Source organism: Hyperolius riggenbachi, chromosome 6 (genome assembly GCF_040937935.1).
Source record: "Hyperolius riggenbachi isolate aHypRig1 chromosome 6, aHypRig1.pri, whole genome shotgun sequence".
NCBI classification, from domain to species: domain Eukaryota; kingdom Metazoa; phylum Chordata; class Amphibia; order Anura; family Hyperoliidae; genus Hyperolius; species Hyperolius riggenbachi.
The window spans coordinates 22821093-22849078 of record NC_090651.1 but is presented as its reverse complement, the minus strand read 5'-3'; the positions used below and the strand labels follow the sequence as shown (position 1 = coordinate 22849078).

Sequence of the window (27986 nt, the reverse complement as noted above, 5' to 3'; positions counted from 1 at the left end):
AATAACCATACAAAGTAGTCAGTGTAGGCGTTTATTTCTGTACGCTCAGACATCACATCGTCCTCTGTTATCTGCAATATCGGGTTGAGGCCAGCAGAGCTTTCAGCCACAACCGTCACGAACGGACACATCGAGTGCTGCGATTCTGAGAGCGCTGAAGCCATGACATCAACAACTTTACATCCACAAGCCACGCCTCCGCTGGGACGTCCGTAACAGCAGAAAACTAGAGCTGGTGACCGACTGCCCTCTGTTCTCTCAGCATCGGGGAAAACTGCAGATGGAAGCTGATTGGTAGGGATGTTAATGAGATGCTAATAATTCTGAGATTATGCAAATTTTATGCAGCTTGAAAATGGACCAATCAGAAAACATCAGCTTCTGTATTTGATTGGTCCATTTCCAAGCTGAAAAAATTAGCATACAATCTGCATTAACGTGGAACTTTTAACATCTCATTGACCATCCCTACTGATTAGTTGCTGTGGATACCACATACCGTCTCTTTACACTCCGTCAGTACTCCTGCAAGCCATTACAGGTCTCTCCAGACTGATGTATCCTATTACAGGTTGAGTCTTGTGAATCAGCTGCTGATTTTATAGCTCTGTCAGCCCCCACCTTGGACTTGGTATTTCCCTTCCTCCCCCAACTCCAGTGTAAGCTATGAAAGTGACTGAGAGCCCTTGTATATTAGTGATGAGCACACATTTCACATTGAAATTCACAATTATGATGCGGAATTTCAGGGAAAATGGTAATTAATTTAGTCTGTAATTGTAACATTCGTAAAGTTTCGCATGATTTTTATGTAATTTTGTGCTGATTTTAGTGGTTAAAGGACCACTATAGCGAATATTGTAAAAATTTTAAACATATACAAATAAGAAGTACGTTTCTTCCAGAGTAAAATAAGCCATAAATGACTTTTCTCCTATCTTGCTGTAACTTTGATTAGTTAGTAGAAATATGACAGAACCGACAGGTTTTGGATTCGCCCATCTCCTCATGGGGGTTTTCTTTAATTTCAAAAGCACCTAGTGAATGGCAGTTGCTCCGTCCAACAGCCAAAAAAAAAAAGAGTACGGTGAGCAGGAAGGCTGGCCAGCATCTTTGTATAAATCCTTTTAAAAGTGTGTCTTTATAAAGAATAAAGGTCACGCTGAGAATCCCCTTTGGAGAGATGGATTAGCCCAAAACCTGCCGGTTTCTACCACCTACTGTAAGTGACAGCAACATAGGAGAGAAGTAATTTGTGGCTCATTTTACTCTGGAAGAAACTCACTTCTTATTTGTATAATACTTGTGTAAACATGTATTTTCAATTTCACAATTTTTCGTGATAGTGGTCCTTTAATAGCAATGCCCCCTATGAAAGCGACTCGGAGCCTATATATATATATATATATATATATATATATATATATATATATATATATATATATATATATATCTTGGCTGGCCCCCACCTTGGACTTGGTATTTTTCCCTTCCTTTCCCCGCTCCAGTCCCCATAATCTATGAAAGTGACTGAGAGCCCTTGCAATGGCCATAGCAGGAGTTCTGATCTGGAAAAATAAAGCAGGCCTGCCACAAACCCAGGCAGCAGCATATGATGGAAAGAATAGGCACACAGGTAAACTACATGTCACAATGATCAGCAGTCACAGGAGGCAGAATAAATACGGATTACAACTTTTCTTGTCAAGGTCTGTGCAACTTCACTCTACACCTCCCAAGTGGTCCTTTTCTATATCAACATTATCAAAGCAATCGGGCTGATTAGTGTCAGTTATAAGTATTACATTTGGAAATTAGCTTTTCAACCAGTAAAGTACTTTTTCTTGCTCCCGTTGTGCACAACTCTAACCATGCAGTTTACCTTTAAGGATTTTACATAAAAAAAATAGGCGGAGCCTCTCTGGTGAGTGATGATATATAAGGGGAGGAGTCTGGACAGTTTTCTGTTCAGTAAAATGACATTGTCCCCTCAGCAGGAGCTACAGAACCCAGCCAGGCAGGTCATTTTAATATGCTCATTGCAGTAGGTACAGACACACATAGCAGAAAATGTGCCTTTTAATGAATGCACTAAAGATGGATTAATGATACAGTTGGTCTTTAAAACCTCTCAGGCCCGGATTTATCTCACAGGAGCCAATAGGCACAGATGTCCTGGCACCCTAGACTTTCCCCTCCATGATCTTACAATTCCCCACAAAACTTCACAGCAAGTGTGCTGGCGGTCACTTCTCACTTCCCTTGCCTGTCATAAGTAGCTACAGGTGCTCCTTAGTATTAGGTAGCAAGAAGTACCCTCAATATTAGGTAGCTAGAGGTGCCCCCAAGTATTAGGTAGCTAGAGAAACCTCAGTATTAAGTGGCTAGAGGTGCCGGTAACTTTTGGGAGATCTCATCAGTGGAATGCAGAGAGCAGGCTAAGGAACATCTCATTTACACTCTCATCTGGGCTCTGCATAGGCAAGGCAGGAGGGAGGCACTTGGGGAGGGGAGAGGAATGAGCCTCCTTTCCATCATCAGGCGCCTGTAGGCCCGTGCCTACAGTGCCTTATGGTAAATCCGGCCCTGCAACCTCTAGATTCTGTTAAAGGAGAACTGTAGTGAGAGGTATATGGAGGGTGCCATATTGCTTTCCTTTTAAGCAATACCAGTTGCCTGGTTATCCTGCTGATCCTCTGCCTCTAATAATTTTAGCCATAGACCCTGAACAAGCATGCAGCAGATCAGGTGTTTCTGACATTTTTGTCAGATCTGACAAGATTAGCTGCATGCTTGTTTCTGGTGTGATTCACTCTACTGCAGGCAGATAGCTTAGTATAGCTGCCAGGCAACTAGTATTGCTTAAAAGGAAATCAATATGGCAGCCTCCATATCACTCTCACTACAGTTCTCCTTTAAAGAGAACCTGAGGCAATCCTAAAGCAAGAAAATGAGGTACTTAAGAGGGAGGCCTCTGGATCTTGCAGAGGCTTCCCATGTCCTCATGGCTCCCACCTTTGCTGTGTGCTGACCCCCAGTATATATATCTGACAATAGCTCATTGATATCTATTTTTTGGGGTACACTTTAAATCCCATAAGCAGAAGTGAAGCCTCATGCTTGCTTACTTCCTGTGAACTTCCAAGACACGCAACACACACAATTGCTCACTCTCAGCTCTAGCAATTTCCTACCTTTATTTTTTTTATTACCTTTATTAACTTCCAAGACACCCCCTCCTCCTAATGGTTTCTACTGCAAGGCAGGAATGCTGGGAAATTTCATTCAAGATTATTACTTTAAAGGATCCAAGCATCATTTTTAATTCCCAGGGTAGCTCAATAGTAACAGCAAGCAGCAGAAGATGGAGGCAAATAAGAACTCACCTAATTAGACTTACTTGCCTACAAGTTTAGATCAAACAAACCCATTAAGCATTAGGGAAGGGGATAAGTAAGAAGACCTATTCAAATAGATAACATAAAGGCAGTGAGAGGAGGAGGAGGAGGAGGGAGGGAGGAGGAGGAGGAGGAGGGAGGAGGAGGAGGAGGAGGGAAGGAGGGAGGAGGAGGGAGGAGGGAGGGAGGAGGGAGGGAGGGGGTAACTTCTCAAACATGGCAGCCCATTCAGCTATCTGAAATCAGGAGCTGGTAAGATCCCTTTAATTTTGTATTGATCATGTGTCACATTGATGGCCACTAATAAAGAATTTTTGTATTTTTGGAAAAATTGAGGTCTAAAATTATCTTCTGTTGTGTCCAAATGTTTCAGTTATATTAACTAAGCTGTAGACCCATCACCCCAGTGTACTGGTGGTTTGAGATATATAATACTCACCCATTTTCACATTTTGCTTTCCTAGTGAGTACTCTTATGATCCCTGCTTTCAAAGATCCCTTTAAGGGCCCGTTTCCACTACTGCGGCGCGATTCCGACGCCGAAAACGTGTGAACGAATCCACATGTGGTTGCGGATTCGTTCGCGTTTGCGGATTTTCACACGGAATCTCTCGCGATTTGCGCTATACGATTTTAACCATGTCAATGCCGGTATGCATTGACATGGGTTTTTACATGAAAACGCAAACGAAAATGCATGCAAAACCGCAAGACTAAAACGCTTGTGATTTTCCTATTAATTACATTACTGACAAATTGCGTTTGTGTGTGCGGTGAGCGTATTCTGATGGGTCTGCTGTGCAGATTTTTTTCTGCACAACAAACCCCACAGAATTCCGGAAAAAGTGGAAACAGGTCCATTTACTATAAGGGCCCGTTTCCACTATCGCGATTCCGCATGAGTTGCCCGCATACAGATTCGCACAGCCAATACAAGTGAATGGGACTGTTTCCACTTGTCAGTTTTGCTGTGCGTTTTTCTGTGCAGGATTTTTCTGCACGGCAGAGCCCTCAGAATTCGCTTGCGTGTGGAATGCAGGCGAATCGCACGCAATGTATTTAATAGGGAAATCGCATGCGGTTTCCCCATGCGTTTTTTGCCGCGAATTCGCATGCGATTTCGCATAGGTACCCATGTTAATTCACACAGGCAGTGACATGGTTAAAATCGCATTACCCTAACCAATGCGAAATCGCGGCAAAAAACGCATGCGGAATCGCACCCGCATGCGATTTTGCCTGCGGTGATTCGCCGGCGATTCCGCAACACAATAGTGGAGACGGGCCCTCAAGGATATGAGAATCTGCATGCAGAAAACGCATGCAGATTCGCTGTAATGGAAACGGGCCCTAAGGGTCAAATCTAAATCCCCCCTGCTCCAATCAGCTGAATCCAGGGAGGAGAGAAAGTCAGCTGTAGTAGCAGGAAGTGCATCTGACCCATGAAATAGCTATTCTGATACACATTCTTTATATACACATATCAACATGATTGTTTATTTGCCTTTTACAGTTTTCTGTTTACTTGGGCTTAAACGTTGTAAGCCTGATCACTGGCCAAGAGGGAAGCTCAACAGTCTGTGGCCCTTATGCAATTCACTTTTCCTCCTGAGTTTTCTCCTAGGTGATATTTTTAAAGTGAACCCAGGGTGAGAGTGATATGGTGGCTGCCATATTTATTTCCTTTTAAACAATACTAGTTGCCTGGCAGCTCTGCTGATCTATTTGGCTGTAGTAGTGAACTGAATTACACCAGAAACAAGCCATGCAGCTAATCTTCTCAGTTCTGACAATATTGTCAAATCCCTGACCTGCTGCATGCTTGTTCAGGGTCTATGGATGAAAGAATTAGAGGCAGAGGATCAGCACGGCAGCCAGGCAACTGGTATTGCTTAAAAGGAGATAAATATGCCAGCCTCAATATTATTCTCACCTCGGGTTCCCTTTAAACTTATCAATAAAATGGCTTTTAAACAGAGGCGGGACAAGGTCCTCCACCACCCAAGGCTGAGACACCAAAGTGCGCCCCTCCATCCCTCCCACCCCAGCCGTCACACACTGATTGCTATTAGACTAAGAGGGCCACAGGGCCCACAACCTCCCCAACACCTTCATATCTAGTTATCTGGCTTGCAGTCACTGCTATGTATCCCCTTTTCGTATTTCTTTCTGCTTCAAACACAATTAGGAATGACAGCTGAATGAATTGTGCTCCCCCTCCTACACTGCGCCCTGAGGCTGGAGCCTCTCCAGCCTATGCCTCGGCCCGGCCCTGGTTTTAAAGGACAACTGTAATGAGAGGTATATGGAGGATTTCATATTTATTTCCTGTTAAACAATACCAGTTGCCTGGCAGTCTATTTGGCTGAAGTAGTGTCTGAATCACACCAGAAACAAGCATGCAGCTAATCTGGTCAGATCTGACAATAATGCCAGAAACACCTGATCTGCTGCATACTTGTTCAGGGTCTGTGGCTAAAAGTATTAGAGGCAGAGGATCAGCAGGGCTGCCAGGCAACTGGTATTGCTTAAAAGGAAATAAATATGGCAGCCTCCATATACCTTTCGCTTCAGTTGTCCTTTAAACCTCCAGCAAGCAAGAAAATACACAAAACCATTTTGCTAGTACTTTTTCTACTATTTTTGGAACTTTTTTAAATTGCGAAATGCTGAAAAGTTATTTGAAAGAGAAGATGAGAAATGATCGCCTAGAAGAAAACTTTTGAGAAAAAGGGAATTGCGTATGGGCCTGTATCTCTGAACTACTGATCATTTTGACATGAAGTTTTCACAGAATACAATCTCTGATTATGTATTTTTCCATCATATGCTCTGCTTCAAGGCTTGTGACAGGTGTAAACGTCTCATCAGAGTCCCCCCGAGACAGCAGGAATGGGGCGGCCGGATGTCTCAGCTCAGGGTGGAGTCTCCTGCCTAGTTGTGGAGTCTTCTTCTGTCGGTGTTCGGTGGAATGTGGCAGCCAGACAATCTAATTTTCTCGAGCATGGAACACACCTCCTCTGGCTTGTAGCCCCAGGGACCCATATCTCCCTGCAAGAACAACAGCATCATCACATACTTCGCATGCATCATATTACACAATCAGTACGTTACATAAGTTCAGTTACATAAAACGTACACACTTACTGTAATAGCATCACGCAAGGACGTTCTGACGCAGAATAATTAGATTGCTCATCAATGGGCCACCTATAAACATGACATCATCTGGCCTCCCTATTCTGGTCCACAGGAACGCAAGCTACAGCGGAAGCAGGACATTTGGGCGCCTGTGGCTAATAGACGATTTGGGCTCCCCGTTAGGCTCCTCCTCATCGATAAATTACCTACTTTCAGTGCACTTTTTTTGGCCCAGGGTTGAATGCTCCACATATGTGAATTGCGGTAACGTTTTGCGCGTGTTATAATGTGCGTAACGTTTTTGCACACAAACGCAAATTTTTGCGCGCAAGCGGCCGCGTTTTCACATGAAAACTCGCGTTTGCACGTGAAAAAACGTTACGCGCATTATAGCACATGCAAAACGCTAGCTAGGTTTCACAGTTTAGTGAATCAATCCCATAGTCTGCAGGAACACGAGGGCAACAACACAAGGACAAAATACAGCTGCATTCAAGGCAGGTACATCACAAAGCATATCCCAACGCACAACAAGATGGACTTTGCAAAAAGATGTGCTTTAGCATCAGGAGATGATCAGAAATATAGGAAAAGATGCCTGCAGGGGCGTAGCAATAGAGGCTGCAGAGGTAGCGACCACATCGGGGCCCTTGGGCCAGAGGGGCCCCGAAGGGCCCTCCCTCAACTATAGTATTAGCTCTCTATTGGTCCTGTGCTCATAATAATCACTTCTATAGATACTTTGAATCTATAGCTGTTCCCCATCCCCTTCTAGCACCTCTGACACTGTAGTTGCCATTGGCAGGTTTAGGTGCGCCGTATCAGTTGTTATGTATAGAGTGCTTGGGGGGCCCCATTGTAAAACTTGCATCGGGGCCCACAGCTCCTTAGCTACGCCACTGGACGCCTGTTGTGGGCCCTTGCCACCATGCTCAATCACTCTCAAATTGTTTTGAGGAGCATTAATTACAATTTAACCTGCTTCCATGGCCAGCTCAGTCCTCTGACCACAATCCTAATAAGCATGCGTGGGACAAAGTCGAAAGATCACTTTATCCATGTCCCAGTGAAATATACATATACAAAAATGGTAAGGATAGGGTGGATCTAACAATTACTGCATGACAGGCATTTAATTGAAATCTATGTCCTGTTAGGAGGCTCTTATTCCTGCCAGGGCGTAAATTTTACCTCATCGCCGTCGTGCGGTCTCACCGCTCTTGTAGCTCCCGCTGATTACGTCGCTCTCTGCCCGCCGCAGCTCACTCGCCCCCCTGTCGGTATGACAGCAGAGCTTCAATGTGAAGCTATAGAGAAATTCCTCAATGCTGCAACCCAATTGGTTGTAACACCAGGGAGTCAAACCATCCACCACCCATATCCACCCAGAGTGTATCTTCAATGCAGTGACAGAAAGACTGGTCTCTACCTGGACCCAGTTTATGGCCTAAATCCAGGTGTAGACCCAGTCTTTCTCTCACTCCTGTCATCAATGTGAGCAAATCCCATTGGCTCACATTAATCACAGGGTCAGGAGCCAGCTACTGACCGGCTCACAGAGCTCTGCTGTCATAGAGACGGCAGAGTGGTTGGGCTGAGGTGACGGGTGTACGGCGGTAGTGGCGATTCAGTGCGGCGATTCGTCAGTATTCAGCGTTTTTTGGTGCCAGCGGTCTCTGGTCCTTAAGGGACCAGAGACCACTGGTACTGAAGGGGTTAATCTAACGCTGAGCATCTTGTGACTGCCCTTACAAGAGTCAGTAAATTAGAATACGCACTTCACTTCTCACAGAATTAAAGCTTATGAACTGCATGACATCATCAAATCTTGAATGAACATATCCCCAATTTACATCCTCCACTCCGAAAACTCCAGTTTCCCTTCTGCCCACTTTTTACTCAGAACTGATCATAAAGAATATGGGTCTCCACCCTTTCCAGGCGCGAACTGTAACCGACTTTCCCAGCATTCCTCTCAAGGTCATACCAGGGAATGTTTCGAAACGGCTGCATAATCTTAGTGATAATCTAACTTGGTTAGAGAAAGATATCATAGGCATTCCAGGTCAGCTCCGCCCTTTTTCACCGAAGAATAAAATAATTAGACTTGCACAACGTAGAGAAGATCAGCCTGGGTGAGGCTGTGTCTATCGAGATTTTTTACCCTGCTGATTGGGGGGTGGTTGGAGGGAGAGAGAGAGGGAGAGAGGAGCTCTTCTTTATTAACATCTAAACATCTCTCTAGTTTGTGATTCCCCTACTTTCCCAGTCTCCCCCCCCCCCCCCCCCCAAAAAAAGGACACCATGTAATGTGATATTACAGATGTTATGGCTGTAGCGTGACTCACTGAGTAATTTGTGCACCGGCAATACCCAGAGCCCAAATTATGATAAAAAACGGTGCAATTCACCCACCAGCCATAGGTGGAGCCTCAATTGCATGGGGGACAAAAAAGTTAGAAAATAATTTAGGAAGAATAGCTAGGGCAGGGTGAGCAGTCTTTTTGGCGTTACCCAAAGTCCAAAAAAACATCAGTATAGGTAGGTAGTCAAATATAGGTGCCCCCTGTATATGAAGCCGGGTATATGCGCCCCCAGTATAGGTTAGCCAGTTATAGATGCCCTCAATATAGGTTATCCAGGCAAAGGTGCCCCCAGTATAGGTAGCCAGTATAGTTGCCCCCAGTATAGGCAGCCAGTATAGTTGCAGCCAGTATAGTTGCCCCCAGTATAGGCAGCCAGTATAGTTGCCCCCAGTATAGGCAGCCAATATAGTTAGACCCCAGTATAGGCAGCCAGTATAGTTGCCCCCAGTATAGGCAGCCAGTATAGTTGCCCCCAGTATAGGCAGCCAGTATAGTTGCCCCCAGTATAGGCAGCCAGTATAGTTGCCAGGGTCTCTAGTCTGAGGCCTCACATACACCTCGGGGTCTCTTGTCTGAGGCCGTAGAGTGTTGTACCATGTTAGCCATCAGTAAAAGAAAGTATTTTTGAATCTTGAATCTCTTGTCTGAGGCTGCACATACACCTCAGGGTCTCTTGTCTGAGGCCGCATATACACCTCGGGGTCTCTTGGCTAAGGCCGCACAAACACCTCAGGGTCTCTTGTCTGAGGCCGCATATACACCTCGGGGTCTCTTGGCTGAGGCCGCATATACACCTCAGGGTCTCTTGTCTGAGGCCGCATATACACCTCGGGGTCTCTTGGCTGAGGCCGCATAGACACCTCAGGGTCTCTTGTCTGAGGCCGCATAGACACCTCGGGGTCTCTTGTCTGAGGCTGAGGCCGCATATACACCTCGGGGTCTCTTGGCTGAAGCCGCACATACACCTCGGGGTCTCTTGGCTAAGGCCGCATATACACCTCGGGGTCTCTTGGCTGAGGCCGCATATACACCTCGGGGTCTCTTGGCTGAGGCCGCATAGACACCTCAGGGTCTCTTGTCTGAGGCCGCATAGACACCTCGGGGTCTCTTGTCTGAGGCTGAGGCCGCATATACACCTCGGGGTCTCTTGGCTGAAGCCGCACATACACCTCGGGGTCTCTTGGCTAAGGCCGCATATACACCTCGGGGTCTCTTGGCTGAGGCCACATATACACCTCGGGGTACATTGGCTGAGGCCACATATACACCTCGGGGTCTCTTGGCTGAAGCCGCACATACACCTCGGGGTCTCTTGGCTAAGGCCGCATATACACCTCGGGGTCTCTTGGCTGAGGCCGCATATACACCTCGGGGTACATTGGCTGAGGCCACATATACACCTCGGGGTCTCTTGGCTGAGGCCGCATATACACCTCGGGGTCTCTTGGCTGAGGCCGCATATACACCTCGGGGTCTCTTGGCTGAGGCCGCATATACACCTCGGGGTACATTGGCTGAGGCCACATATACACCTCGGGGTCTCTTGGCTGAGGCCGCATATACACCTCGGGGTCTCTTGGCTAAGGCCGCATATACACCTCGGGGTCTCTTGGCTGAGGCCGCATATACACCTCGGGGTACATTGGCTGAGGCCACATATACACCTCGGGGTCTCTTGGCTGAGGCCGCATATACACCTCGGGGTACATTGGCTGAGGCCTCACATACACCTCAGGGTCTCTTGGCTGAGGCCTCACATACACCTCGGGGTCTCTTGTCTGAGGCCGCATAGACACCTCGGGGTCTCTTGTCTGAGGCTGAGGCCGCATATACACCTCGGGGTCTCTTGGCAGAAGCCGCACATACACCTCGGGGTCTCTTGGCTGAGGCCGCATATACACCTCGGGTCTCTTGGCTGAGGCCGCATATACACCTCGGGGTACATTGGCTGAGGCCTCACATACACCTCGGGGTCTCTTGTCTGAGGCCTCACATACACCTCGGGGTCTCTTGGCTGAGGCCGCATATACACCTCGGGGTACATTGGCTGAGGCCTCACATACACCTCAGGGTCTCTTGGCTGAGGCCTCACATACACCTCAGGGTCTCTTGTCTGAGGCCGCATATACACCTCAGGGTCTCTTGTCTGAGGCCGCATATACACCTCAGGGTCTCTTGTCTGAGGCCGCATAGACACCTCGGGGTCTCTTGTCTGAGGCTGAGGCCGCATATACACCTCGGGGTCTCTTGGCAGAAGCCGCACACACACCTCGGGGTCTCTTGGCTGAGGCCGCATATACACCTCGGGTCTCTTGGCTGAGGCCTCACATACACCTCGGGGTCTCTTGTCTGAGGCCTCACATACACCTCGGGGTCTCTTGTCTGAGGCCACATATACACCTCGGGGTACATTGGCTGAGGCTGCATATACACCTCGGGGTATATTGGCTGATGCCGCATATACATCTCAGGGTCTCTTGGCTGAGGCCTCACATACACCTCGGGGTCTCTTGGCTGAGGCTGAGGCCGCATATACACCTCGGGGTCTCTTGGCTAAGGCCGCATATACACCTCGGGGTCTCTTGGCTGAGGCCGCATATACACCTCGGGGTACATTGGCTGAGGCCACATATACACCTCGGGGTCTCTTGGCTGAGGCCGCATATACACCTCGGGGTCTCTTGGCTGAGGCCGCATAGACACCTCGGGGTCTCTTGGCTGAGGCCGAACATACACTTTGGGGTCTCTTGTCTGAGTCTGAGGCCACACATACACCTCAGGGTCTCTTGTCTGAGGCTGAGGCCGCCCTGCAATGTGCCCTATACATGGTAAGTTACCTTATAAATAACTTTGCCGTCTTGCAGGATGTACAGCCTTTCCGGAAGAGCCGCATACTTGCCGCTGCACAGGTTTTCCATGGTGTCCACCACCACGGGGCAAGATGGCCGCTCCTCCAGCAGACGTCTTGCTGCGGCCAGCCGGTCCTGGATGCTCTGATGCTTCTTTATTGATATATTGTGCTTCAAAGCCCATCCGTCTAACACAAAGAAGGGAGAAATAACTTAAGAGACACCATAACGACACATAGTAGAATGCAATACATTACTCAGGGCACCCAATGATGTTAAGCCTTGGCTGTTTGGTTATGCAGCCTTCTCTTATCCCAGAGAACTCTAGACCAGGTATTGTTTCCGCTCGCTTCAGAACACACAACAAACATTCTGCAGTGATGCACCTGCCAGCAGTATAGATGTCGCCACTTGTGATAAATTTCAGAATGTAAATCAGGGCGAGGAAAGATTTTACAATGGGCAAACACTGACTAAGTAATTTATACGTTAATATTGTAAAATACAGGGTGGCGCACGGAAGACTGGCCCGGCTGCCTGTCGTGAGTGCGAGTATACAGGCAGACACAGGCTGGCTCATCCCCACGTGCCTCTTACTTTATCCCTGCACTTTTATCCCTCCACGTGGCTAGGGCAGGCAGGGCCGTTTCTTGGGCAGTGCGGGCAGGGTGACTGTCCTGGGCGCAGACTGGCAAGTAGAAGAAGGGGGACGCAGGCAGAAGGACATAACCGCTAGGGAGCTGGTGACGCGTGGTGCAGCCAAATGGAAGAAGAAAGAAGATTACCAGCGAGATCACCTTCCTTGACTCCTCCTAGGCTGCCTGCGTCAGACGTCAAGTCATCATTACGTCACCACCGCGTGATGACACCTTGTGTCCTGTAGCGGTACTGCAGGCTGTTCACTAGTAAGTAGGCAGATCTACTTGTGACCTGTGGCTTTGTGACTGTCCCTAAAGAGTAAGGGTTCGCAAGTCCAGGGAAGAAAGTGGGGGGCGGGCAGTGCGCAATTTTTACATTCCCACCCTGGGTGCAATTTAGCCCAGAAACTGCCCTGAGGGCAGGTGGTGGCAAGCTGCAAATAGGGGTGTAACGGATGTATCTGGTGAATGAAAGTCAAAGGATGAATTCCAGGAACTGAAAAAGGTGGAGAAACCAGGAGTGTTAATATAGTGCCGTATTCAAGACCAGTGGTGTAGCTAAGGATCTTTGGGCACCAGTGCAGATTTTACATGGGGCCCTCCCGAGCACTCTATATACATAACAATTGATATTGTGCACCAAAACCTGCCAAGGGCCGCAACAGTATTAGAGGGGATTATGAACAGTTTTTTAATGATCACCACTATTGAAAGCATCTATAGAAGCAATCATTACCAGTACAGGGCCAATAGAGAACTAATACTGTGGTTGAGGGAGAACCCCCTCTGGCCCAAGGGCCTCAGTGCGGTCGCAACCTCTGCACCCCCTATTGCTACGCCACTGTTCGATACAGTTGGATAACTGGTACAAAAAATTTTACCTACAAGACTGGGTTGCTGAACGGCAACCCCAGTAACAGGTGTGTGGAGAATTCTGGCTCCATGAGAATATATAAGAATCTTCCTCGCAGTATGGTGGGTCGCACTCTAGAGAAAACAAAAAAAACTGGATCCAATATCCCCGGGAAGGCCCCTAACCAAGGGGGAAAAAAACTAAAATGGGTGGGAGGAGGAGCCCAAAACAATCGTGAACAGGCCCAGATTTACATCACAAGAGCCTATAGGCTCTGGCACCATAGACTCCGCCCTCCATGAACCTACAAACACCAACCAAACTGCACAGCAAGTGTGCTGGCTGGCTCACCTGCCCCTTAGTATTAGGTAGTCAGAAGTACCCTCAATATTAACCTCCTTGGCAGGTTATTTTTTCTGCAAAAATTGCAGAAATCCAATTTTTTTTTATTTTTTTTTTATGTTTCATGTAAAGCTGCCAGAGTGGTAGCTACATGAAACTCCACTAGAGGGCGCATGTGTCCCTCTAGTTCAATCGTCGCCGGCAACAATAGCAAACAGGGGAACGCGTATATAACGCGCTCCCCTGTTTGGCTTCTCCTGTCGCCATGGCGACGATCGGAATGACGTCATGGACGTCAGCCGACGTCCTGACGTCAGACGTCTCCGATCCAGCCCATAGCGCTGCCCGGAACTCATTGGTCCGGGCAGCGCAGGGCTCTGGCGGGGGCCCTCTTGCGCCGCTGCGATCAAGCTGTACGCGCGGCTAGCAAAGTGCTAGCTGCGCGTAAAGCACTTTACAGTGTGAAAATCGCCCCACCAGGGGCTGAGATCTCCTCCTGCGCGGCATAGCCCGAGCTCAGCTCGGGCTTACCGCCAGGGAGGTTAAGTAGCTAGAGGTACCCCCAAGTATTAGGTAGCTAGAGTAACCTCTGACTAAAGGGAGATCTCGTCAGTGGAATGCCAAGAGCAGAGTGAATAACCTCTCATCTACAATCATCAGGGAAGGCTGGAGGGAGGCACTTTGGGAGGCGCTTTACCATCATCAGGCGCCTGTAGGCACGTGCCTATAGTGCCTTAGGGTAAACCCGACCCTGATCGTGAACAGCTGGAAAGCAATGTGAAATAAACATCGGTAGAGAAAGAATAGTAAAAATATGAAATTTATGGGACACTAAGGCCTGGAACCCACTGAAAACAGCAAACGCGAAACGCTACCGCTAGAGTTTTGCAAGCGGATTCATGCGCGTTTGCGGTCGCGTTTTGCAACATTGTATTTTTTTGCTCAGCGGTTGCGTATCGTTTTGCGTTTTTATCCTGATTGGTCCTGTGAATTATTTTTCATTTTGTTACAGTGTGCTGAACCGCAAAACGCTAGCAAAACCGCTCAGTTTAGGTTTTGCTGAGCGTTTCCGCTAGCATTTCAATACTTTACATTGAAGCGCTAACGCTCCCAAAATGCTGCACGTCCTGCGTTTGCGTTTCTGGGAAACGCAAACGCTCCTGTGGAAGTTGCCCCATCCATTAACATTGGCCCAGCGTTTTGGCGAAGTGCTAGCGTATCGCAGCGCTGCCAAAACGCTGCCAAAAGCGCTCCTGTGGGTTCCAGCCCTAAGGGTCGGTTCACACTAGAGGGGATGCAGAATGCAGACGGTAAGCACATCCGCAAGACATATGCTTTCCGTCCGTTTTGCATCCGCTTGCAACAATTTACCCGCCTTTCTGCTCATCCGTCCCGCGTCGATCACGTCAGCCCGTACACATCGCTGCTCACCTGTCCCGCCGCCGCCGTTCAGTCCATCTATTCAGCCTAGAGGCCAGCAGAAGCACGGGGCTCTCCATAGGCTGCAGCAGGCCAATTCTCCCTAGCAACAGGGAGAATTTTCATTGGTCCAACATGAACCAATGAGGATTCTTCCTGTTGCTGTGGATTCCCATTGGTCTTTTGCCGCCCAGTGGAGACGACTCCGGCCACTGAGCTGTGTTGGAGAGACCGAGTGGTGGCAATGGGCGGTGGGGCACGTGAGTATAACGTCACGGCAGTGATCAAAACGGGTGACGTGGATGCGGCAACTAGCCTAGTGAGAACGGACAGTGTGATTGGATACATTCTCCCGCCCGGTCCAGGAAAATGTGCCAAGTTGGGACTCTGGGTTCCATAGCAAGCGGCTCTGTTTTTTTAACATAGGATCCGCTTCCTGCCTTTAAGCGGAGCTTAAAAAAGTCCCGACCGGGTACGTTTTTTAAGCAAGTGTGAACTGGCCCTTAAAGGACAACGCATTTCGCAGGCCTTACCCGCTTCTTCATACATATGGATTGATTCACTAAGACAAATAGCATGCCTTATCAGAGTTAACGTGCCTTATCAGAGTAGCATAGTGAGCGCTACGAACGTATGCCTGCTAATTGGCAATGACGAGAGCTCCACTCTTCCTGCCCTGAGCCCCTGTGGGGCCAATCAAAGTGCGGGGATACGTTCATAGCGCTCGCTATGCTACTCTGATAAGGCGTGTTAACTCTGATAAGGCATGCTATTTGTCTTAGTGAATCAAGCCCATAGTCTCAGAAGGCGAGGTTGAGGTGCTCAGGCAGGTTACAGACACTGAATTTTTTTTGACCTGAAGAAGCGAGTAAGGCTCCCGAAACGTGTTGTTGTTTAAGTGTACAATAAATTGAATATTTCTCACTATCCTTCATCTACCGAGGTAGGATTGCTAATATCACACTGCTGCTCAGCTGTTACAATTACAATTGTTTGGGGTGCTGCCGCCTCTTCCCACCTAGTAAAGGCAAAGGTGTGGCACTGGTAAAATTGGTTGCGGCAAGGCTATCAAAACAGGAAGTCTGGCTAAACCCCGACGCTCACGCCAACTCAGCTCAGCAGAGCCTTGCTAGTGAGAACAGCAGGTATTGAGGCTATATATTATACAGCCTGACTCCCAGGAAAGAGATAATGACTCACTACACACCAGTGACCTTACTGAACCTCTGCTCATTATATGGATTGCTGATTACAACACAACAGTCTGTTATTACATGTAATTGCATTAATTACACACTGCAGTCTGAGACATGCTATATCATGAAGCATACTGTATATGCCTAGCACTCCCTATGGTAATAGCAATGGGCTCAGGAAGGCGGGTCCTCAAAACCCTTCTGGTGGAGGCAGTGGCATAGCAATGGGAAATGCAGAGGTTGTGACCGCAGCGAGGTCCTTGGACCAGAGGGTACTAGAGGTCTTCCCTCAACCACAGTATTAGCTATTCAAAGGTGCTATGCTGGTAATGAATGATCACTCCCTGCATGCCCCCGTAAAGGCATCACAGTGCCAAGCAGGGCATCACAGCACCCAGTATGCTCACACAGAGGCACACCCCGACTGCTGCACCACAGCTCCCAGCATGCCCACCATTGAGACATCCCAGCTGACTCTGCCTGGGGGACATCCAGGGCCCCCCAGAACAGATCCAGGGCCCGTGCCACTGATCTTTGGGGCTAGCAATGCCCCTAGTGGTGACTATTAAAATTCTGTTCCCCTCCTACCTCTCATACTGTGGATGGGGAATGTATATATTTACAGGCCATTTACATTTCTTATGGTATGCTATAGCTTTATCTACTTGAACATGACCTCCAAAGCTAGCAGAGATTTTGGGCACACTTTAGTCTGCTGACTCATACTGGGGCACTTGGGCCTCCTGGCAGATTTGAGGGCAACTTAGGTTATTGACAGAGTTGAGTCGACTGCTATCACTACTGACCAACAGAGGAAGTCCACCATGGCTACTGACAGAGATAGGAGGTCCACCAAATCTACGGTAAGAGATGGCTGGGATAGGAAGTCCGCTATGGCTACGGTAAGAGATGGATGGGATAGGAAGTCTGCTATGGCTACGGTAAGAGATGGCTGGGATAGGAAGTTGGCTATGGCTACGGTAAGAGATGGATGGGATAGGAAGTCCGCTATGGCTACGGTAAGAGATGGATGGGATAGGAAGTCTGCTATGGCTACGGTAAGAGATGGCTGGGATAGGAAGTCGGCTATGGCTACGGTAAGAGATGGATGGGATAGGAAGTCTGCTATGGCTACGGTAAGAGATGGCTGGGATAGGAAGTCGGCTATGGCTACGGTAAGAGATGGCTGGGATAGGAAGTCGGCTATGGCTACGGTAAGAGATGGCTGGGATAGGAAGTTGGCTATGGCTACGGTAAGAGATGGCTGGGATAGGAAGTCCGCTATGGCTACGGTAAGAGATGGATGAGATAGGAAGTCTGCGATGGCTACGGTAAGAGATGGCTGGGATAGGAAGTCGGCTATGGCTACGGTAAGAGATGGCTGGGATAGGAAGTCGGCTATGGCTACGGTAAGAGATGGCTGGGATAGGAAGTCGGCTATGGCTACGGTAAGAGATGGCTGGGATAGGAAGTCGGCTATGGCTACGGTAAGAGATGGCTGGGATAGGAAGTTGGCTATGGCTACGGTAAGAGATGGATGGGATAGGAAGTCCGCTATGGCTACGGTAAGAGATGGATGGGATAGGAAGTCTGCTATGGCTACGGTAAGAGATGGCTGGGATAGGAAGTCGGCTATGGCTACGGTAAGAGATGGATGGGATAGGAAGTCTGCTATGGCTACGGTAAGAGATGGCTGGGATAGGAAGTCTGCTATGGCTACGGTAAGAGATGGCTGGGATAGGAAGTCGGCTATGGCTACGGTAAGAGATGGCTGGGATAGGAAGTCGGCTATGGCTACGGTAAGAGATGGGATGTCCACTATGGCTACTGACAGAGATGGGAAGTCCACTATGGCTACTGGCTTGAATAGGAAGTTGGCTATGGCTACTGGAAGGGGCTGAGGTACCCCCAGGGGTGTACGCACCTCAGGCTGTGAACCATTGATATAACATAATGCAAATCACAAATCAAATGTAAGTATACAGAATTATATCAACAACATTACAGCTGCAGTTCACATCCAGCGTTAAAACCAAAAACTTGCCTACAGTTTAAGTTGGCCTCTTGCACTCCACTTTGGCCATTTTATCCTAAATCTGATTATCAATATGGTTTTTGATTTTTTTTATGTTATATTGACCTGTTACATGCTTGCCATAGTTACTTCATCCGTCATGTATTATACTGGAAAGCACATATTATCTCATCTTTCTTGTGTTAGTTCTTAGATATTTGGTGGTGGTGGTAGTGGGGATTTATTTTTACAGAGTCTATTTATTGTTAAAGAAATACTGTTAAGGTGCCCATACACTACTCAATTTTGCAGGCCGATTCACCATCCAATGCCTTAATTTTATCAAATTGGAGGAGAATCAGTCCCACAACCTGGCCCCCTTTGGCCCAAAATTGGTCAAAAGGATCAATCAATAATGCCGTCAAAATTTTGGTTGCAAAGGCTCAATCAGGTGTGCGGCGATAACCATATTCAATATACGCTTCCAGGACCTCTCAAGAGCTGCTTTAACACTGTGGAACACCCTACCTCCCCCCATTAGGGCAGCCCCCTCCTTCAACATCTTCAAGAAGGCCCTCAAAATGCACCTTTTGACTCTGGACTACCCGTCCTCACTAGTGCTCTAAACCCGCAGCTGAACTCTGGTGCCCTACCGTTCGTGTCCTTACCTCTCCCTCTAGATTGTAAGCCTTCCGGCAGGGTCCTCCTCCTTGTGTGTCCTACCTGATCATGCACCTCCATTACCGTACACTCATCATATGGATCTGAGTGTACTTGACTTGCCTAACCTCCATGCTCCATCCAGTGACTGACTAAACATTGCCTTGTACTCATACTGTGCTGCGTTATCTGGTTTGCAAGTATTCCTGTATTGTCTTATTGCTGTATGTCACCCCTAAATATTGTCTGTAACCTTAATAAAGAGGAATATAACCCTGCATTTCAACTTTGCTCTAAAATATTATTTACAGCATATTATATGCAAAAAGCATTTTTTTTTTTACTAGACCAGCATTGGAAGGGTTAAACACAGAGGTTTAAAGTTCGTGGAGAGATATGCAGAAGTTCAGATAGATACATTCTATTTAGTTACATGTATCTATTGAGAAATGTTACACACTCTTTGGCTGTCCTCCAAGCTCCTTCTCAGTCAGAGAGATGAGTCACATTCAACACTTAGATACATTTATGTAAACAAAATGTATCTATTTCAGCTTCTGATGCGTCTGCACCTACTCCTGGCTACCTATACTGGAGGCACCTATACATGGCTACCTACCTACAGGATCTTCTCAAAAAATTAGCATATTAGCACAATATGCTAATTTTTGGAGAAGATCCTGTATACTGAGTCTGATGGTATTTCTTTGGGGGCCACAATGCGGCTATAACACGTGGTGCTTTTTGTCGGTGCTGTGCTATCATTCTAAATGGGGGGCAGCTAACTGTCCCACTGATTGTTTTTATTAATATTCCTGAAAGGTTCTAGCCTTTATTTTTAAGTATATTCAGGATAATGCACTCTTTCCATCCAATCGTGGTTATTATTAGTATTTTTTCTATTATACATATGTGACGTGTCACAGGGTCTGAGCATTTGGCGTGATGTGTCACGACGTCAAAAAGGTTGGGAACCCCTGTCCCAGGAGATATCTCAGGAGAAAGGTGTGTGTGTGTGTGTGTGTGTGTGTGTACAGTGTGTGTGTGTGTGTGTGTGTGTGTGTGTGTGTACAGTGTGTGTGTGTGTGGTGTGTGTGTGTGTGTGTGTGTGTGCGTGTGTCTGTGTGTGTGTCTGTGTGTGTGGTGTGTGTGTCTGTGTGTGTGGTGTGTGTGTCTGTGTGTGTGTGCGTGCGTGTGTGCGTGCGTGCGTGCGTGCGTGCGTGTGTGTGTGTGTGTGTGTGTGTGTGTGTGTGTCTGTGTGTGTGTCTGTGTGTGTGTCTGTGTGTGTGTCTGTGTGTGTGTGCGTGTGTGTGTGTGTGTGTGTGTCTGTGTCTGTGTGTGTGCGTGCGTGTGTGTGTGTGTGTTGCACACCAAAAACCGCTACCAGATCCGCAAAATGCTAGCAGATTTTGAAACGCTTTTTCTTATTTTTCTGTAGCGTTTCAGCTAGCGTTTTGCGGTTTTATGTAGCGGTTTTGGTGTAGTAGATTTCTGATATTGTTACAGTAAAGCTGTTACTGAACAGCTACTGTAACAAAAAACGCCTGGCAAACCGCTCTGAAGTGCTGTTTTTCAGAGCGGTTTGCGGTTTTCCTATACTTAACATTGAGGCAGAAACGCCTCCGCAATCCAAAATCTGCAGCAGCCCGGGAGTATGCATTTCAGCAAAACGCCTCCCGCTTTGGTGTGCACCAGCCCATTGAAATACATTACCCAAGCGGATCCGCACCCGCAAGTGGATCGCAAACCGTAGCAGAACCGCTCTGGTGTGCACTAGGCCTTAGAGGATATAAAAGAAAGTGACAGAGAGGAAAAGGAAAGAGTGGGGAGAGAAGAAAAGGCGTGGTCAATGAGATGCAAATAATTTTAAGTTGAGTATTAGTCAAATTCTGTATGCAAATTTATGCATCTAGAAAATTAACCAATCAATTCCTGCTGAGGTAAAATTTGATTGGTCAATTTTCAAGATGCATACATTTGCATACAATATTTGCAGTAGCGTAGCTAAGGAGTTGTGGGCCCCGATGCAAGTTTTTCAATAGGGCCCCCAAGCACTCTATACATAGCAATTGCTACGGCGCACCAAAACCTGCCAATGGCAACTACAGTGTCAGAGGTGCAAGAAGGGGATGGGGAGCAGCTTGTTAATGATTACTACTATTCAAAGTATCTATAGAAGTGATTATTACCAACAGAGGACCAATAGGTTGCAGAGGTAGCGACCGCATTGGGGCCCTTAGGCCAGAGGGGCCCTGAAGGGCCCTCCTTCAACTACAGTATTCGCTCTCTATTGATCCTGTGCTCACAATAATCACTTCTATAGATACTTTGAAATGTGGTAATCATTAACAAACTGTTCCTTGCACCTCTGACACTGTGGTTGTCCCTGGCAGGTTTTGGTGCACCGTATCAATTGTTATGTATAGAGTGCTTAGGGGACCCCATTGTAAAACTTGCATCGGGGCTCACAGCTCCTACGCTATGCCACTGTGTAAACCTAAAAAATGTCCACAAACTGCTAACCCACTATACCCCTACCCCACCCCGTTCCATGTCCCCCATTTCCTCCTGCTTTGGCAATGCTGGTATGAATCTTGGTCATTCCAATAAAGCTATCTTTGATTTGATTTGAGTAGGAGGGGGAGAGGCCTTCCACTGTCGAGCTACCAGCGACCCAGATGCTGAGTCAAGTAGGCCTTATATTTTGTAATGCCCCAACTACTGTAATATAGCAGGAAGAAAGCAGGATCATTGGGTTCGGTACCTCTGCTCAGTTGTATTATCTGGGAGTTTACATTGGACCAAAAGTGTGACAGATTTGTGGCAAGGGTGTTTATTTTTGGATTCCTACAATGGCTTCTTTGGGTAGTAAATTCCTCAGCAATGCGTATATCCTTGGAAACTGTCCCTACACTATAAACAATGCAAAGTCCTTGGGCAAGACTTCCTAACACTGCAGGGTGGCCTCTTGAGCGCGTGCCAGTGGCTGCAGCTCTTGAGCGCTGTGAGTCCAACAGGAGAAAAGCGCTAAACAAATGTTAGGATTATTATATTATTACATCTAGTGCAAAAGTGGCTCCTATGCTCAGAGCAGCCAATCAGAATCCTCCATCTGGGCACCTGCTCCATGCACAGAGCAGCCAATCAGAATCCTCTATCTGGGCACCTTCTCCATGCACAGAGAAGCCAATCAGAATCCTTCACCTGAGCACCTGCACCAAACACAGAGCAGCCAATCAGAATCCTCCATCTGGGCACCTGCTCCATGCACAGAGCAGCCAATCAGAATCCTCCACCTGAGCACCTGCTCCATGCACAGAGCAGCCAATCAGAATCTTCCATCTGGGCACCTGCTCCATGCACAGAGCAGCCAATCAGAATCCTCCACCTGAACACCTGCTCCATGCACAGAGTAGCCAATCAGAATCCTCCATCTGGGCACCTGCTCCATGCACAGAGCAGCCAATCAGAATCCTCCATCTGGCACCTGCTCCATGCACAGAGCAGCCAATCAGAATCCTTCACCTGAGCACCTGCTCCATGCACAGAGCAGCCAATCAGAATCCTCCACCTGAGAACCTGCTCCATGCACAGAGCAGCCAATCAGAATCCTTCACCTGAGCACCTGCTCCATGCACAGAGCAGCCAATCAGAATCTTCCATCTGGGCACCTGCTCCATTTTCACACCATTTGTGAACCAATAAACTGCACTGTCTGCAATGACAAGAGACTTTTCAGCCCTTGCCTAGTTCATATCCAACCAGAGTGATGTGTCCAGAAAATAGATTAGTGGTTATTTAATCCAGACGTAAAGAGCCAGACACCAGTATTGTAGCAAAGCCAAAACTGTAATGGACATCCTCAGGGATCTAGATTGTAAGTGCACAAAGACAGGGACCTCCTAGCTAATCCTATTCTGCTGTAATTGATCATATGAACATGTACCAGTATTGGTGATGTCTCGCACCACACATCAGCTATGTCTGTATTTGTATTGCTGGATGTCCTGATTGTACGGAGTGTTGAACGTCTCATGTTTCTGTAATCCACACTGTTTGTTATATACTATGTACAGTGCTACGGAAGATATTGGCGCTATATAAATAAAACATAATAATAATAATACAACATACAAGGTACACCAGGGGGTGACAAAGACCTGAGAGCCATTTCACAGGTCTTCCCGCTTTGCCAGAAGCCAATGATTGGGTAAGGTCTGTTCCATTAACCACTTCAGGACCACAGTGCTAAACCCCCCTAAAGACCAGGCTATTTACTAAAAGGGCCACTGCAGCTTTAAGGCCAAGCTGCAGGGCTGCACAACACAGCACACTAGTGACCCCCCCCCCCCCCCCCCCTTTCTATCCCCAACAGAGCTCTCTGTTGGGTGGGGACTGATCACCCCCGGTTCTTTATTTTTTTTAATATAAATATTTATAGTCTTTTTTTATTTAAAAAAAAAAAGCAACACGTTTCTGCTGCCTCCCCCAGCCAGCCTCCCTCCCTCCCCCAGCCAGCCTATCACTGCCGATCGCTCCCAAGTTCCCCAGGGGGACAGCCATGTCACACGGCTGTCCCCAGTACAGCGCTGCTGCTGATCAGTACAGCTGATTGCCGCTCGGAGACTGAAGGCGGGGCAGAGCTTGGCCCCCCAAGCAGGAGATGCACGCGCAGCCTGCGCGCAATCTCCTGCAAACTGCAGCCCCAGGACTTGACGCCAATTGGCGTTGGGCGGTCCTGAGGCTGCCGCCGCGGCCACGCCCATCGGCGTGGAGCAGTCTTCAGGTAGTTAAAGTTTTGGTTTTGCTGCAATACTGGTGCATGGCGCTCTACTTCTCGATGAAGCAATTCATGGAAACTTATGCTGTGGAGCATGGTATGTACTTAAAGGGAACTGCTTGGTGGACTTCCAATTACTTAACGGTCCTCTTTAAGTGATACTTAAGTGAAGAGATAAACAATTGTATCTATCCTCCTACTCCTAAAAATGACTTTTAGATATCCCACAGTTTTTTATGTTATGTTCCTTAGGGCTCTTTCACATTAGGGCAGACTTTGTGCGTTAACGCAAACGGCAGCCGTTTGCGTTAACCAAGGTAAGATGAAAGTCCATAGACTTTCATTTTACCTTTCACACTCGACGCTGCGTTTCGATGCGTTGCGGTTCCGCCGCACCCGGGCGCAGTTTTTCCTCCAATGCACCCGCGAGCCGGCGGTTTCCGTCGGGTTTAATTACCAGCTACCGCCGCTGATTGATTGCGTCGCACCGCAGATACCCGACGACACGCCACAGGCAGACAACGCGTGCAGGAGAACGGCTCCTGTTCGCGTTGTCTGATGTGAAAGAGCCCTTAGAAAAGCAGATTTATTGTTTTGTCTCAGCTGAATGTAACAGTCTGTCTCTGAGCGTCATAGTGCTCAAATATAGGAACTATTGACCTTTTTTTAATCTATCCTCTCCTGGCAGAGAACTGGGCTTCCTAGAGCAAAGTCTTTTATGGCTGTAATTCCTTATCAGTAGTCAGACTAGGTTGGGACTTGAGAAAAGCTGTCAGTTGCATAGTAAGTAGGCTATTAACCCTTTCAGGCCGAGAAAGAAGAAAAGCAGCACAGCATATTTATTTGTATGCTTGGCACTGTACATACACATGTCTATCTCATCATCATGGCTAAGTCGTGTCAGTCGGGATCTTCTGAGCATGTGCGGAGGGTCTGCGCATGCGCAGAAGACCCTGACTGACATGACTGAGCCAGTTACCGGGCCTGTTTGCGGCTGAACGGCAGGAGGACGGCGAGGAACTAACACGTGCTTATAGGGCTGGAGGAAGCCCAGGGTAAGTATCAAATCTTTTAATTAACCCGTCTCTGGTTTACTTTAAGATTCCCTTTAAAGAGAAACTCAGACCAAAAACTGAACTTTATCTTAATCAGTAGCTGATTTTCACAAACAGACCATCAGGGGGCGCTGTATGACTGGTATTGTGGTGAAATCCCTCCCACAAGTAACCCCTCCCACAAGAAAAATTCGAACTCCTGGCAGTTTCCTGTCTGTGAACCTTGTTGTACTGTGGGAAATAGCTGTTTACAGCTGCTTCCAACTGCCAAAAACCATGCAGCAGCTACATCACCTGCCAACAGTAAAATGTTCACTGGAGTTCCTCTTAAAGTGCACTAGAGATGGTACACTGGCAGTTATTTTTACTTACCTGGGGCTTCCTCCAGCCCCATGAGCACCGTGGCCTACTACGCCGTCTTCCTCAGCCCCTTCATTAAGCTCCTATTACTCCCGGCAATCCGGGCAGTCGCGGCCTTCTGCGCATGCGTGGCTTGGCCGCACATGCACCCCTCGTCTCACTCCAGTGCCTTGAAGAGTTCTGTGGCTGTGCAGTAGTCCTGAGCAAGCGCATAACGCTCCAGGGGACAGGAGTGCGGCGTGGGCGAACGCGGGGCCGAGCTGCGCATGTGCAGAAGACCTCAACTGGTGGCGGCTGACCAGATTACCAGGAGTCGTAGCGCCAGAACGGAGGGGCTGAAGAGGACGGCCAGGGAAGCCACAGTGCTCATGAGGCTGGAGGAAGCCCAAGGTAAGTATAAATAAGTGCCAGTATATCATCTCTGGTGCACTTTAACTATTGATGTGCCGGTAGCATTGAGTGCCAGCTGTCACTGCTGCCTTTGACGCTACTGAATTAGTGGTTGTGTCACTGTGCAGACATCTGTAGCACCTGCAGCGAGATTATTCAATTATACTTATAGAAAGTCAAGCCCACGACGACCAGTCCACAATGGGCATAATCCAGATGGATTTAGCAAGAAATTGGGGAGGTTAGGGGTCAGGAAGAAGATACCATTAGTGGGAGGTTAGGGGTCAGGAAGAAGATACCATTAGTGGGAGGTTAGTGGTAGGGAAGGTGATACCATTAGGGGGTGGTAAGGAAGGGGTTACTATTAGGTGGAGGTTAGGGGTCAGGAAGGTGATACCATTAGGGGTGGGTGTCAGGAAGGGGATATCATTAGAGGGAGGTTAGAGGTCAGGAAGAGGTTACCACTCGGGGAGGTTAGGGGTCAGAAAGAGGTTACCAATAGGGGGAGGTTATGGGTCAGGAAGAGGATACCATTAGTGGGAGGTTAGTGGTTGGGAAGGTGATACCATTAGGTGGAGGTTAGGGGTCAGGAAGGTGATACCATTAGGGGTGGGTGTCAGGAAGGGGATATCATTAGGGGGAGGTTAGAGGTCAGGAAGAGGATACCACTCAGGGGAGGTTAGGAGTCAGAAAGAGGTTACCATTAGGGGGAGGTTATGGGTTGGGGAGGTGATACCATTAGGGGGAGGTTAGGGGTTGGGGAGGTGATACCATTAGGGGGAGGTAAGGAAGGGGTTACCATTAGGTGGAGGTTAGGGGTCAGGAAGGTGATACCATTAGGGGTGGGTGTCAGGAAGGGGATCTCATTAGAGGGAGGTTAGAGGTCAGGAAGAGGTTACCACTCGGGGAGCTTAGGGGTCAGAAAGAGGTTACCAATAGGGGGAGGTTAGGGGTCAGAAAGAGGTTACCATTAGGGGGAGGTTAGGAGTCAGGAAGAGGATACCATTAGTGGGAGGTTCGTGGTTGGGAAGGTGATACCATTAGGTGGAGGTTAGGGGTCAGGAAGGTGATACCATTAGGGGTGGGTGTCAGGAAGGGGATATCATTAGGGGGAGGTTAGAGGTCAGGAAGAGGATACCACTCAGGAGAGGTTAGGGGTCAGAAAGAGGTTACCAATAGGGGGAGGTTAGGGGTTGGGGAGGTGATACCATTAGGTGCAGGTTAGGAGGAGGTTACCATTACAGGGAGGTTAGGTTTCAGAAGGGGTTACCTTTAAGAGGAGGATAAGGTTTATTGTCAGGAAAGTATTTACATTAGGGGAAAGGTTAGAGTTAGGCATCATAAACCAAACATCAGTACAGGTCTACCACAATGACAGCGATCTGCCGTTCCAGATTACTAATCGATAGTCACAAAACAAAGTACTGCTATTGCCTGGAAACTGCAGCTTGCCACCTACTCCCTTCTTCCATAGAACATACCAGGTTGTAGCCAAGCAGTGTGTCTGCGCAGTGATCACTTGTAAAGCTGTCACCCAAGAAACAATTGTGTCGGGTGACATTTATTCAGGGTATGTGAGCAACTTTACTGTGATATTTACCTTCAGCGTGTGCCTCGTCTATGTAGATGATCAAGAAATCGGCCACAGAGCTGAAGTCCTGGACGAGCTTATTGAACTGGCTGAGAGTGAAGAGGAACGGGGGTCATGTGCAGCTGCCGAACGTGAGGACCAGCGGCCGGTGACCTGCATCAAACAACACTATATAAATACCAGATCAACAAACAAAGGCAAATCTGTTTAAAAAAACATCTACTACAATAAATGTAAAGGGCCACAAAAATCATAAAATGTAGAATACTTACATTAAAAAATGTATATTTTTCTCAGAGTGAAAAGCTTTTGAAACTTTAAGTTTCTTCTCCAGGCATGTTTCAGAACTGGATCAGAACCACCGGACCACATGAAACTGGCTTATTTATTAAAATCTATCTAGTGATCACTTCACTGTTTCTGCTTCTCAGCTCAGTATAGCTCAGTTTTGGCAGTTTGCTAATGTTTACTAAATGCATGTGACAAAAGAATGTAAACAAAAGATAATGTTATCACCTCTTTGGATGCAGCCAGAAGCTGCCCACTGAAGCAAGGAGCTTTCCACTGAAGAATAAAGTGCTGTGTTTACCCATTTGAATGCGGTTCTGCTTCAATTTATTTTTGTGGTAGTAGATTTTATGCTGTAAATAATCTTTTAGAGCAAAGACGAATTGATGAGTTTCTTACCACTTTAATGGAAGTAAGTGGAGTTGATCTCTAGAGAGAATCATTGTTTGTTTGTTTTTTCAACATGGGTGGAGTTTTCCTTTAATGATCAGTTTTGAGTGGATGGGCCCTTTAACAGCCGCAGGGTGGCAATATAATGAAGTTATATCATTGATAGATTAGGATGGAGCAAAGTTCATTTTATTCGCCAAGCCTCTCACCTTTGCTCCAGTTGCATAATAGCTCATACAAGGCAGGTGTCTGTCAG

The 27986-nt window shown here is 47.6% G+C and overlaps 2 protein-coding genes across 2 annotated transcripts in view; one reads left to right on the top strand and one right to left on the bottom strand.

The window, feature by feature from the left end:
• Positions 1–27986, top strand: part of YIPF1 (Yip1 domain family member 1) — a 118921-nt gene that overhangs the window by 49369 nt on the left and 41566 nt on the right. The gene's annotated exons all lie outside the window — the stretch shown is intronic.
• The window catches only part of DIO1 (iodothyronine deiodinase 1), a 30791-nt gene continuing 2820 nt past the window's right edge, over positions 16–27986 (bottom strand). Inside the window, exons 2-4 of the mRNA XM_068238996.1 lie at positions 27062–27205; positions 11743–11942; positions 16–6449 (exon numbers count right to left, since the gene is read on the bottom strand). Of these exons, the coding sequence (XP_068095097.1) occupies positions 6333–6449; positions 11743–11942; positions 27062–27205 (461 nt within the window). The 3' untranslated portion in view covers positions 16–6332. The remainder of the gene's footprint in view (positions 6450–11742; positions 11943–27061; positions 27206–27986) is intronic.